Source organism: Pseudoliparis swirei, chromosome 3 (genome assembly GCF_029220125.1).
Source record: "Pseudoliparis swirei isolate HS2019 ecotype Mariana Trench chromosome 3, NWPU_hadal_v1, whole genome shotgun sequence".
In the NCBI taxonomy this organism is placed as follows: Eukaryota; Metazoa; Chordata; class Actinopteri; order Perciformes; family Liparidae; genus Pseudoliparis; species Pseudoliparis swirei.
The window spans coordinates 23351332-23365237 of record NC_079390.1 but is presented as its reverse complement, the minus strand read 5'-3'; the positions used below and the strand labels follow the sequence as shown (position 1 = coordinate 23365237).

At 42.9% G+C, this 13906-nt stretch overlaps 1 protein-coding gene across 3 annotated transcripts; it reads right to left on the bottom strand.

Annotated features, from left to right (window-relative positions):
* Window positions 1-525: 525 nt before the first annotated feature.
* pitx1 (paired-like homeodomain 1) lies at window positions 526-12549 on the bottom strand. 3 transcript variants are annotated; one of them, XM_056441974.1, is made up of 4 exons: window positions 12504-12549; window positions 11401-11455; window positions 5080-5282; window positions 526-1959 (listed from the first exon to the last, which is right to left on the bottom strand). In XM_056441974.1, exons 2-4 carry the CDS (start codon window positions 11444-11446, stop codon window positions 1411-1413), a joined length of 798 nt encoding a protein of 265 aa, XP_056297949.1. In that variant the 5' UTR covers window positions 11447-11455; window positions 12504-12549; the 3' UTR covers window positions 526-1410. The 3 variants fall into 3 exon arrangements, with proteins under 3 accessions (XP_056297949.1, XP_056297957.1, XP_056297939.1); XM_056441982.1 differs by lacking the exon at window positions 12504-12549 and adding an exon at window positions 6447-6617; XM_056441964.1 differs by lacking the exons at window positions 11401-11455; window positions 12504-12549 and adding an exon at window positions 6447-6923.
* Window positions 12550-13906: the final 1357 nt, after the last annotated feature.

Sequence of the window (13906 nt, the reverse complement as noted above, 5' to 3'; positions counted from 1 at the left end):
ATTAATGAATACATAAACGGCTTTTACTTCATCCTCTAATTAAATATGTGGAAAAACTAATTTCTTAAAATTGGAGTAGATAATATAGAAAGGTGTGACTCCAACTTTAATGTGTGAATAATAATAATTATAATAATAATACAAATAATAATAAAGTTAAATACAATTAATCATACATCTAGATTTTGGACATGTATATTATAGCTATTTTATTCTCACCAAATAAAAATAACCCATAAGGCTTTAGACAATGATCCCAATAAGACATTTAGATTTTAAAGTGTGGGAGTTTAAACTCCATCGGATTTATTTCCCCTCCACGGAAAAGCAAAAAAAGTGATGTGCAATAAAAGTGAAATAAAAGGCTTGAATAAGCTTTACAACGAGCAAAGGAAAACAAAGAGTATGAATATCGAGTTAAGCCCATAACTAGTGGCTATACTTCCAATAATCCTTAAAAAAAGCTCCATATTTCGGAGGTAATCCCTTAAACGGAGTCTCTAACACATACACTTGACATAAAGCTCTCTTTTCCTGGAGTTTATTCAAATAAACATGTTACCATAAACACACGAGGACTTGGAATCACCTTCTTTTTTTTCTCTTGACAACAGTTTTTTAGGCGAATGAATTTTTTTTACTTCTGCAAAGTTTTACATTGTGGTACAAAACACGTTGCACTCAAGTTTAAACATGCGGGGGTGGGGTTTTTTCTTATTTTTATATCATTTTTTTTATAACCTATTTCAGCAAAACAAAATGAGAAGAAAACAAACAAAAAAACATGTGAAAGTATACAGTAACGGAGCGGGGAGGCGGCACATGGCAAGCACACAGAAGCGGTATAAAATATGTACAATATGGGCGTGGTCTCTTTTCTCTCGTCTCGATTCGTGATATGCTCCACACTTTATTTACTTGTTATTGTTTTTGCAAATCCAAATTTTGGTCAAGACCCCCTCCCTCCCTCCCTCCTCCCCTCCTCTTTGTCTCTCCAAAAGCAAGCAAGCGCACACACACAAAAAAGAAAATCCCATCGTCTGTTTCATATGTTAAGCCTGTATATATTTACATTTATATATGTACAATGCAGCAATGTAACACGTCTTCATCATCATCATCATTTTAAAAAAAAAACTAATCCTGGACATTTCAACTGCTGTGCAAGTTCATTGGTAAACAACATCAAACCCGCATAATCCTCTTTTTTTTGTTTCTTTTTCTTTTTGGAAAAAAATGATTGCAACTAATCCAGTTTAGTTGTCTCTGATCCCCCCCCCCCCTCCCTCCTCCCTCTCAACCAATCCGCAGGTCGCCTTTAAGCTCTGACACCGTGTCCGTTTCGTCACATATATTTTTCTTAATTATTAATTATTTTGGGGGGGGGGGGGGGCCTCGCGCCGTTTCCCGTCAGCTGTTGTACTGGCAGGCGTTGAGGCTCGCGCCGGGGCTCTGCAGGCTGCTGTAGCCGAACGTGGGGTGCTGTTTGGACTTGAGTCTGAGCGTGGCCAGGCTGGAGTTGCACGTGTCCCGGTAAACGCTGTACGGAGACCCGGGGGGTCCGTACGGGCACGCGGACGGCGACATGGCCGAGTTGATGCCGGACGTGCCGATCCCGTTCAGGTTGCTGATGTTGTTGAGGCCCGGCGCGGCCATGCCCGGCACCGCGGAGTGGCCCATGCCGGACGCCATGGTCATGGAGGAGATGGAGTTGGGCGCGGAGAACATGGACTGCGAGGTGAGCGGGCTCATGGAGTTGAAGAAGGTGAAGTTCTTGGTGGACAGCGGCGCGGGCGCGAGCCCCTTGTTGGTCCAGTTGTTGTAGGTGTAGGCCGGGTACATGTCCTCGTACGGCTGCATCAGCCCGCTGAACTGCGGCAGGTAGCTGTTCTTGCACAGGTCCATCTGCTGGTTGCGCTCGCGCTTCCTCCACTTGGCGCGACGGTTCTTGAACCACACCTGGAGGACGCACACACAGACAAAGAAAAACAAACACACACACACGGTTATAGATAGGCCCATTATCCAAATCAGGAACCGAACATATGTGGTTTTCTCGTACAATGTAGAGTCCACTTTCAAATCAAGTCCCAGTATCTTGTTCTTAAATTAAAATCTAGGCTTTGCATTAATAATGACGCGTTATGGACCTTCAGTTTCTATAATGGAAAAATATTTATGTGAACTTTTGAGACCTCAAAGTGCTTGTTGGCGTTTTTGCTTCAGAACACACAAACAAATTAAGTTTAATTTTTTTTTCAATATTTAAAATATATTGTAAACATATATACACAATAGTCATATATAATATAATAGTCATATGGTCATATATAATATAACATTGTTTATATACATACATATGGTCATATATAATATAACATTGCTTTTATATATATATATGTATATATACACACATTATTTTTTAGATTTACATGTATATATTGACACATATATATATATATATATATATACACACACACATATATATAAATATATATACACACACATATATATATATATATAAATAAAATGTTTTCTATAAATTCTAAATATAAAATTACCTAAACACACACACACACACGCACACATCACACTCAATAGCCCTACAGTGTGAAGCTGCCTCCTCGTTGATTGGCAGCTCGGGAAACAGCTGTTTAATGTTCTCAGTGGTCTAAAGATTTGTTTACAACAGTTTGTAAACAAAGTATAAAAGGACTGGACTGTAATTTATCTCTCTCTCATACACACACACACACACGCACACACACACACACACACACACACACACACACTCTCTCTCTTTCTCTCTCACTCTCGACATTTTGATTATATGCCGCAAAAAAATCTGTTTGAAATTTAGTTTAAAAAATGCACTTCTGTGAAGTGAAAGTATTTAAAGTGCTCAAGTTCTGGTTTTGGGTTCTGGTCGGGTCTGGTTCTGGTCTGGTCGGGTCTGGTCTGGTCCATTTTGGTCCCTCCACGTCAAACCCGGTGGTCCTAATTGTCTGAGCATAGAATCCTAAAAGCGGCTCAATTTAAAACCTAAACTTTAAATGAATCCAGTGAACGTCACATTTGTAATGTTATTAATTGTAATTGAAAGTATTTCCTTAAAGCCAGATTTGAGAAATGTGCAGGACGTGTTGAATTAGCTGCGCGTGCGCAAAGATAGAAACACAATTAAAACAAATGTCCTGAATAATAATAATAATAATAATAATAATAATAATAATTCTCTGTGCGTCTTCGAATATTCAAATGATTTTTAATGCGATTGAATTTCGAGTCATGACTCATTTAAAAATTCAAAATAAATGTGTTGTAACTTATTTTGTTTTAATTTTTAATTTGCATCACATTAAATTATGTTCTGCGTTGCACGTGTGTGTGTGTGTGTGTGTGTGCGCGCGCGTCAGACAACCCCCAAACAATAAATTAAAACATGTTTACAGCATTGAATCAATCTGTACATGGATCAGACGCGCGTGCGCGACCCTCTGCACTCCCAGAGTCATTTTTTAATTCACAGTAGAAACAGTTGGAAGCGCGCTATTTATAGAGGCGCGCGGGACGAGGTGCCGCAGACAAATGGTCCGCAGAGTGAGAGATGCGCGGCAGAGCTGCGCAGAGGAGAGAGGGTCTGATATTTAATTTAACAATATAGTAAATACTTGTTTAATGCAAAGTGGAGCTACAATAAATATATAGAATTATTTAAGATAAATGATGGAAATATTAAAAATAAATAATCTCATAAATTCTCTGAATATCTATAATCTGCAGAGATTTAACACGGATGACGTCAGAAAGGTCAAGTCGGACCACTGTGAAGTGTCAAAACATTTTTCATAAATCTTCAGATATGAATCGAAAATATTCAGACTGCTGTGAGTCTGTATATTTCTACATTTTATATATTTGTAGGCAGTGTTTTCTTTTTATTCCGGTGAGTACAGGATGTTTGACGTTCGCCCTCCTCGCGCTCCACGAAATGAAATCTCAGCTCTCTAACATGTTTTTTTCTGTGTGTGTTTTAAACTTTCGTGGCACTTACAATATAATTGGAAGCATTTTTGACGCAATTTGAGACGCAGCCAGGCGCCAGTTGCTGTCAATGAAAAGCAACTGTTTTCTGTTTCACGCGCAGCTCCTTAAATCCACGAGAGAGGAAAAAAAGAGCAGCCGTGAATACCGTGCGCGTGAACACCGTGCGCGTGAACTCGGTTTCCTTATTTAAATAACGATCCGGTGCGTTTTCTCTGCCGCTGACACGTGAATGGATTTAGTCACACGCGGTTCCCGTTCACTGCGCAGCTCCAGGTGGATCTGGCTGCACCGGGACCAGCGAGTGTCCCGGGCTGTGACGTCATCCAAAGTCAAATCCTCAGAGTCGCCCTCAAGAGAGAAATGTGATGTCCGGATCCAAATAGTTTAACAAATAAATAAAAAATAGGCTTCCATCTCTTACTTGAGTTTCAACATGTAAATCACCCAGTTATTATATTTGTTTGTCACTCACGTGGATTCTGTGAAAAGGCTAAATATTCACTCTTTCATTCATAATAATTCTAGGTATCATTCACAAAATCAACACCAATATGTTGTTACCAATATGTGCTGTGTGTTTGTTTTGTCTGCTTTCTCTTTGTTTTGTTCTGTCTCTTGTCCTCGTGTAAAGCGTCTGTGTGTATTTAGAAAAGCGCTATATAAGTTTGAATTATTATTATTGTTATTATTATTATTATTAACACGCAATATCTTTCAAATGGAGCGTTGCACAGTTTTGGGTAAGTCGACGGCACATTAGTCCTCACAGTATTAGTTTGAACCAAACGTTGTTTGAATTCGAGACTCTCACATTACGTGTTGTGTTGTTGTTTAGAATTGTTGCTCTAATATCCTAATAATTTATATGTTTCGCCTAAAATGTTGTTGTTTATTTAGTTCATGTGTGTTAGAGTTATTTTAAATATTTAGGTAAGAATTTCCCATATTGCTGACATTTATCTCCCATACTCGTCTTTTACGCACGTATTACGCACACATTACGCACGGCCCGCCTGCCTTCCGGCCTCTTACCCGGACTCTGGCCTCGGTCAGGTTGGTCCACACGGCGATCTCCTCCCTGGTGCTCATGTCCGGGTAGCGGTTCCTCTGGAACGTGGCCTCCAGCTCCTGCAGCTGCTGGCTGGTGAAGTGAGTCCGCTGCCGCCGCTGCTTCTTCTTCTTGGGGTCGTCCGCGTTCCCGTCATCGCTCCGGTGCTCCGCGCTCCGCTCCTTTTCTAAAAGGGATCACAAATCGGTGTGAAACGAGTGCGGGCCCTCAGCTTTATATTGCTCTAATGTACATTTTATTTTCAGTTTGTTTTAATAAGCTTAAGACTGAAAAGTATAAGATAGATAGATAGATATATACTTTATTAATCCCCACATGGTGCAAAACGACATGAAACGGGAAAGTCTTCTAAATCCAAAACAGTCCAGCATTAAATAAGCAACTCCGAAGCCATAAATAAATGATTTACTAAATTAAGCCCCAGGAGAGGAGTTGATACATTAAAGCCAAATATTTACAAACACGTATCGATTCTTTCAAACACTCGGATCAATACGCCGAGGTCTGCCCCCTCCTCTTATCTCCCGGCTGTAGTTCTCGTGTTCTCACCAGATTGCCTCATTAAACTGAAGGGTCAACGCGGCCAAAGGTTAATCACTAAGAAGAAGAAAAATGAATAGTCTCTGGAGTGTTTGTCTTAAGTTAAAACTTAAAGCAACCCCATTACCAGTTCCTCCATTTAAGGCCAAACAATCCAAACAAAGGGAGCGAGCAGCGCGCATTCCTCCACACATCACCCTCACATGGTGAAGGAAGAACAAAAAGTGGAAGAACAAAAAGCTTCTGCGTGTTTACGAGCCTCTGGCTCCCCGGTTTAGATTGGTGGACGGGCCCAATATTTATAGTTATGAATGCATTTCCCTGACAGCAGGACGGGATGTTCTGCACATTTCCCCCTGACAGACTCCCGAGATCAAGCCAAGTGTTTTTGGTTCAGACCAAAAATGATCCCCTCCACACACACCCGTAAAAAACAGCACTATTTTCCACGTTTTGTTGCTTTTTTACGCACATTTGGAGCAAACATAAATAAATTAATATTCACTGCTAGTAGAATTTAATGCGTTCTTTATCCCAAGTGCACGTTGCGCCATAACACACGGACATAGATCGTCATCGTAGTGAGAAATGAAGTTGAGACTTTAAAAGTCTCTTTCTTCTTCTTCTTCTTCTTCTTCTTCTTCTTCTTCTTCTTCTTCTTCTTCTTCTTCTTCTTCTTCGTTTCTCCCGTCTGGAGAGGTCTCTGCCAGGCCAGCCGTAAACGTGCGCACAGAAACGTAAAAACACTGGGTGGGGGGGGGGGGGGGGAAGGAGTCTCTCCTCATCTTACCTGCCAGCTCCGTGTCCGAGGACTCGCTGCTGGAGTTCTCTAAAGTTTCCCGACTGCTGTTGGAAGTTCTCGGTAAGTGAAACGCGGGGGCGGCGTCGCGGGCCACTGCCACCGCCGCCGCCGCCGCCGGTGCTCTCGCCGCCTCTGCGACTCTGTCCAAATTCATCCCACCTTGGAGAGAAGGATGCGAAGAAAATGGGGGAAACGGGGAGAGGAGCAGGAGGAGCAGCAGCAGCAGCAGGAGGAGGAGGAGGAGGTGAATCCTGGGGGTGCGCAAAAAGCTTTTTTCCCCTCAACAGCGTAAAAAATCCACCCGCTGCCAGACACCGCGCCGCGGCATGAGAGGATGAAGCACGCGCGGAAGGGTTTCCCACCCAAAAAAAGTGTCGTTCTTCCGCGAAAGAAAAGACTTGGAAGAAGGAGAAAGAAGGAGAAGAAGAAGAGAGAAAAGCAGCCAGCCCCCCTTGTTTTCCTCCGGTAGAGCAGTCTCCTTCTTTCCGCTGCAAAGGGAAATAGCTTCTGCCCGCCGCGGCCGAGAGGAAGCTCCGGCTGTCCAACCCACACGCGAGACCACGCCCCCTGCGGCGCGTAACCGCCCCCCAAACCAGCGAGTCCCGCCCACTACAACAGCCCGCTGCAAGAAAACACACACACACGCACACGAACACGAACACGCACACACACAGGAACACGCGCACACACAGATCCATCCAAACACGTCTGACCTCAAGATGAAAGATGAAAAACGATGCTGGTAATTTAGAAGAAGTTCTTTTTTTATGGCAAATAAGCAAATGTTTCCAATCAGTTTAATATATATATGTATGAAGCACGCGCGGAACCACACAATGCATTGTATATCTCCCGATATGTACCGAGCTGAATAAACATTTGCCCTCCAACATATATATATATTGTTGCTTATATATCTTTTATTTATATTTATATATATGTATATGTATAAATATACATAAAGAATGTTGCTTATATATATATGTATATAAAAGATATATAAGCAACATTCTTTTTAAAATATATGTCGGGAGCGCGCAGTGTAACGCTTCGCGCTTCAGGAGTAAAATGGGCCTTTTATTGGTGCCGGCATGTTTGGATCAGGTGGGTGCACTTCTACACACGCACGCACGCGCGCGCGCAACCACACAATGCATTGCATATCTCCCGATATGTACCGAGCTGAATAAACATTTGCCCTCCAACACGGGACTGCCCAGTTACTGTTCCCTCACCACGAAGCGTGCACGATACGAAGGGTATTGTGTGTGTGCGTGTGTGTGTGTGTGTGTGTGTGTGTGTGACTCGCACTGTAAACTGTCAAGTGTCGCTCTATCAGCGGTTCACGTGGACAAATAAACAGTCGGGACTAATGGAGGCCCGGCAGCGGGCACGAGCATCAGCTCAAACATCATAATCTGCATTAACGCGCGCGCGGCACTCATAACAAGATGATTAATAACATATCAAAACACGTTGCTTACACTTTGACATCCAGTCATGGGGTCTGCCTATATACACTGTTGGACCCAGAACCCCTTCATGGGTTGATGGTCCGCTCCAGACCTGAATGGGGGTCCTGATGCGGACCCGGCGGGACTTAAGAAGTATTGACCCGGTTCAGTGGGCGGGGCTACAGTTCGGTTATCACCGTGAAAGAGTGGAATGAGCACATGTAGTTGTTTCTGGGTGTTTTCTCATCCAATTACAGTCTGCCGTTCTCACGCGCATGCGCCCAGTGACTCGCAGCGCGGGTACCGTGAGCTGTGACCTTCAGGCAGCCGCCGCTGAGGAGGCCCGCGGAGCTGCGTCCAGATGCTGACTGCCCGGAGTCTGATGTGTGTGTGTGTGTGCGCGCGTGCGTGTGCACAGCTGCATTAGAAACACAGGTCTCTGTGAGGCCCAACACGTCTTCATGGCAATTATTGGTGGCGTCATGTTGGCCTCGATGTAACCATTAAGGTTCAAGTAGACCTGGTGCATCATGGGTAGTTTTTTTATACGCAACATTCTCACGTCTACGTATACGTGTTTATATAATTGAGCCCTTTGGGTGTGATTGCGCATGTGCAGAGCAAAAGCAAAATTTGAGGATTTTCTCGATTGAGACTTAAAATCATATTTTTCACTGAAAAGAAGTAAAATATTTACAAAATAGTTTCATAAACGTGTTTCTATCAAAACCGTTGTGGTTCTTTCTGAATAATGGAACAATCCAAACTTTCCACTATACCCTGAACTGACATCCGGGGTATTTGTTTTGTGTTTCTGGGACATTTAACAAAAAAACAACAACTGCAAAACCCAAATGACGTCAATTTACACTTAAATATGAGTTCTCTTCTGACCACATCCGGGTATCTGTCCGTCTGTCCTGCACCCTGAGCCTCGCCGCCTCGCCGCGGCCCGGCTCGGAGCCCGCGTGCACATGTGTTGAGGGGTGAAACGCGCACGGCCGTCTGGGACGCGCACGGTCCCCGGCGCCAGTCTCCAGCATTGTTGCGCATTGTATGACATGAGATCCCCGTCCGACCGGAAAGTCCCCCGAAGGCCTTTTTCTTTCTTTTTCTTTCAGAAGACAACTATGCGAGCTCTCAACAATCACTTGGCTTTTTGTTTCCATCTCCACGTGTCCCTGAGCTCTGCGTTATATATTTATATGACAGGCCTTCTATAGTATGAATATCAGCAAACTGAAGCGACCGATCCGGAGGGTTTGTTTTATTAACAGCGCAGATCTTGCTGATGTCCCGCGTGCGTCACTGCGGCCTGCAGCGTGTGCGCAGTAAACCCTCACACGCTGAACACCGACATCCCACCTGGACTCTGAGCCGCAGACATGTGCGCAAAAAAAAAGTTTTTAGGACCTATTTGGCGCACAAAAAAAGAAGATGCATTCAGCTGCAGCAGGTGAACCAAACCCGGGACCGGAAGTGGGATTCGGCGTGCACAAAGATGCATGCTTTTGTTCAAAGGTGACCTCCAGGACCTGGTCGTCCCATCGAGTCAGCAGGTTACCATGCAGGCGTGTTGGTTGTGGATTAGTGGGTGCGTCGTGCGTGCACGTGCAGGTCAATATAAGGTGGTTATTATCATTACCAACAAAAAATAACTGAAGTCCAGGAAAGCGGCTGGACGTCACATCGCCTTGTTGGAACAGGAACTGTTCAAAAAGAGTATTTAGCTCTTTATAATATAATAAGAATAAAAGTCCCTATAACCCGCTGACCCTTCAAGTCCCCCCCGCAGGAATATTAAAGGGCCCATGCACGCGAGGACCCTCGTGTCCTCCACGCCTGATGCTCCAGCTGATAGGAGCTATAATATAAACAGCCGCCTCTTCGGCCCTCCCGCATCCCGCCCGCGCGCCCGCGGAGGGGCGCATCGCGTGTGATGGATGAGTTTAAAAAAAGAGAGAGAAGCCTTTCCATCCGGCGGCAGCAGGTTAGAGGCCAGAGGAAATGCAAACACTCCTAGAGAAGTGAAAATAAACTCCCGGACTGTTAATCACGCACCGAACACACACATTAATCATAATAATCATATTAATCATATTTCCCTCTTAAGGGAACCAAACAACATGCAGCCTCAGCCACGGGGCCCGAACACAAAGCGCGGCCTATAGAGCCTTGCAGCTCGTGGCAGTGACGTGTAAGTGGACCCGCTGGGTAACCGGAGAAGGACAGAGCTGATTATTTCCTTGGTGATGGTTTCCCCTCAGCTCGGCCCGACAAACAAGTCGAGGAGAGAGCCACGTCCAGAAAACCAGAACCTCTCGTGGACATCACGAGGAAATGTGAACACGAATGTAGAAAGATGCTGTAAGATGTCGGGGTTGTTCTGCAGGAGGTTGTCTGGATGACAGGATGGAATTCATCCTCAGAGAAGTACATATTTGTCACACACGAAAGAGGATTGTTTTAGTTTTTAATGGTCATTAGAGTTTAAATCCCCAATAAAAGCGCACATGTGTTTATTATCTGCATCATAACTCTAATGAAGCTCCAGTCTGCAGACTAAAGCAGCCGGAGCCTCTTTCTTTGTCTTCCAACGTGAGTGATGCACTTAACAAAAAAATGTTATGTGGAAGCTGCTTTATTATGAAAGAAGAAAAAAAATGAAGATTTTCAACACCAAAAAAAAAGAAAAATGAAAAAGGATCGTACACACGCGCACGCGAGATGAGTCTCACGTGCGCGCGCGGCATTTAGATGTTCTGGAAAAGCCGCAGATGTTTTCCAAATTTCTCACGTCTCCATTTAACGGCCTCCCTTTGGTCCGTGATCACATCCAGGTCCACCGACCCTCCTCCTTAAAATACCATCGTCTGTCCTCATGATGAAGAGGAAATATGACGTGTCATTGGGGGGTTGTTGGTCTGCTGTCGATCCAGATTGATAGTTTTGTTTTTTGCAAAAGGGCAAAAAAGACTCCAGAGGAAATCATGACGTCATAAACCAGACCCAGACACACACACACACACACACACACACAATAATAATACAAGCACGGCGGGGTATACGTCATCTCACATCTGACCATGTCCGCATAGCGGCGTGTCGTCATGCAGCATTAATTCCCATAATACATACACACCCAACACAGCTGCGTGCGCGTGAACACGAACACTTTGCGTGCCCCGAGATTTGCCAACAAGTCGTGACCCTTCACGCGCCACCACGAGAGGTGAGACGACACGGCCTCCATTCGAGTGTGCATGTTGTATGTGTGTGTATGTATATATATATATATATATATATATATATATACATTATATAATATATATTATATAATATATATTATATATTATATATTATATATAATACATACTATATAATATATAATTTGTAATATATATAATATATAATATATAATATATAATATATAATATATAATAGGTGTTGTGAGTGTAATGTGTAATTTAATAATCTGGATAAAATACCTTCTTCCCCGCAGGAGATCACATTCTTGGACAGATTGAGTTCCATTCCAGTTACCTGAAAAACAGAAGAAACACACCCTCTGTGTCAGACGTACACTGATTATAAATAGTTATACATCTATAAAAATATATTTATTTTTCTCTCTTAAACCAAATAATATTGTATATAAGTTTTTAAAGTTTAAAATCAGAATTTATAGCCACTGTGATTTAAAATAATCTTGTAAAGTAAAGTTTTCACATTCATGTTGGAAAACCTTTTTGCATCATTGATTCTTTCTTATGTATATATATATATATTATATATATTATACATCTTTTATATATATATATAATATAATATAATATATGGACAGTTCCAAGACAATGCAGCCAAGACAAATCAAATAAAAGTACTTTACTTAACAATATGTGCACACACATCTTTATGTTAACAGAGTTTACCTCACACAAACACACACACGCACGCACGCACACACACACGCACGCACGAACACACACACACACACACACACACACACACACACACACACACACACACACACACACACACACACACACACACACACACACACACACACACACACACAGAGCCCCTCTTATCTACAGGAACCCATTTGCTGCTCTGTGTCCTCGGTAAATCTTCGCTCGGCTCCTTCTGTCCCATGCGCGTTTACGCGCTCCACTGGCGCGCACCCGCCCGCACTTTATATTCATCTGCTTCATGGAAGTCAGATATTAAGGGGAAATGATGGATCCGTCTACGCACTTGCTACATCTGGCTTCCAATGATGCTCATGGCACAGACTCCATGCTGAGGAGATGTTGTGCTGCTGTTTGGCTCGTCGTGCGTAAAGACGCATGCATCCACTGCGCCTCTCTGACCCCAACATGCGCTGCTTAACGAGGTCCGCACTGGTCAACATTCCCATTTTCTCCATCACGCTCAACGCGGACTCGCGCGCGCGTGTGTGTGAGACTCATATGTGCAACATAAAAATGGAGACGCCAGCCAACTCCGTCTGACCGAATCCCTGAGCCCTCAGCGACCGGACGAACGAGGTGTGTGTGTGTGTGTGCGCGTGTGCGTGTGTTTTACTCACCAGTTGGTGCCCAACGGAGGCAGACGACAGACAAAAAGGAGTAAAGCCTCAGAGTTTCCCCATGCAGGTGTCCAGTAAATCCACTTCGTGCGCGTAAAACGCTGCGTCCGCGATATTCTGCGCTTTGGTTGCGCCTCTGCGGTGCCGGTTTGGTTTTCTTCGCCAGTGGTCTGCAGCACGCCTTGTGGTGACGTCACGACACCGCAACCGCCCCCCCCTCCCCTCCCTCCCTCCGCCCTCCCCTCACCGCCACCATACCTCCATTGTAATTCTCTTTATCCTGAACCTTCAATCACCTCCTGGTACCAGTGCGTTCCTGTGTTATCCTTTTTATTTTGTATATTTCATCACATTCCACAACTTCATCATCCTCAGCTGACGCCCCTCCATCTTCATCCTCATTGTCTCACCAGAGTGCATCTTTATTGTCAGTTTGTGATCTTCATGGAGATTCATTATCATCCTCATGTCCTATACGTCTCAATATGTGAACGACGAGCAGAGGAAAATCAAAGGGAAATAATTCAACATACTTAAATATAATGATGGTCTTAGTGGCAAAGGCGATAATAATAATAATAATACAAATAATAATGATAATGATAATGATCATAATCAAATTAAATATTACAATACAACAGCAATGACGCAGTTTAAATTTAATATTTTAAAAAACAACCTGCTGCTCATAATTCATAATTCTCTCTATTATTAATTGTGTTTCGGTGTGAATTTTTAAAAATGAATTCGTCGTTTGTGTGCAGACTTTTAAAACAGCTTTAAAACAACTGTAATAATAATAATAATAATAATAATAATAATAATAATAATAATAATAATCTGCTCTCTCACTCACAATGAAACACACACTTCTGTATGTGTATATCTTTAAGATATTCACTAATTCAACCAGAACCATTACGTCATGTATTCCTCGTGCAGGTGACGGCGGTTCATTTCTTTATTAATAGCCTAATTATTCTGATTTACAGCAGACAGGCTTGGCAGATTGTTTGAGTTCGGACATAATTATGTTTGTCTTCTCCACAATTAATTGATCCGGCAAACAATATCCGAGCTCAACAGTGCAATGTCTGCCTTTGTTACGGGATGATTATTTAAACAATTGTTCATATCCTAATATTTACGTGCAGGTTTAAAGTGTTTTGTTCTGCTGTTAACTCGGTCTGACGTGAACCAAAACATCTCAAATGTTCCAATTAATACTTAAATGCTGCATTCATATGAATGAATTACAGCTTTTGCTTTGAATGTACAATAAAAAAAGAGAGTAATTGATCATTAATTTATATATTTTTTAAAAGCAAGAAAAATACACAAGACGCTCGGATGGAAACTTCCAGGTCTTTGTGCGTCTTCCAGACACAAACACAACACGTATA

Excerpts from the sequence above, each read along its gene's own strand:
- pitx1 (XM_056441982.1), bottom strand. The coding sequence starts at position 11,446 with ATGGAACTCAATCTGTCCAAGAATGTGATCTCCTGCGGGGAAGAAG. Across the intron at positions 5,283-6,446 it reads CTCGGACACGGAGCTGGCAG|AAAAGGAGCGGAGCGCGGAG; the intron begins GTAAGATGAGGA and ends GATCCCTTTTAG. Across the intron at positions 1,960-5,079 it reads TGACCGAGGCCAGAGTCCGG|GTGTGGTTCAAGAACCGTCG; the intron begins GTAAGAGGCCGG and ends TGCGTCCTCCAG.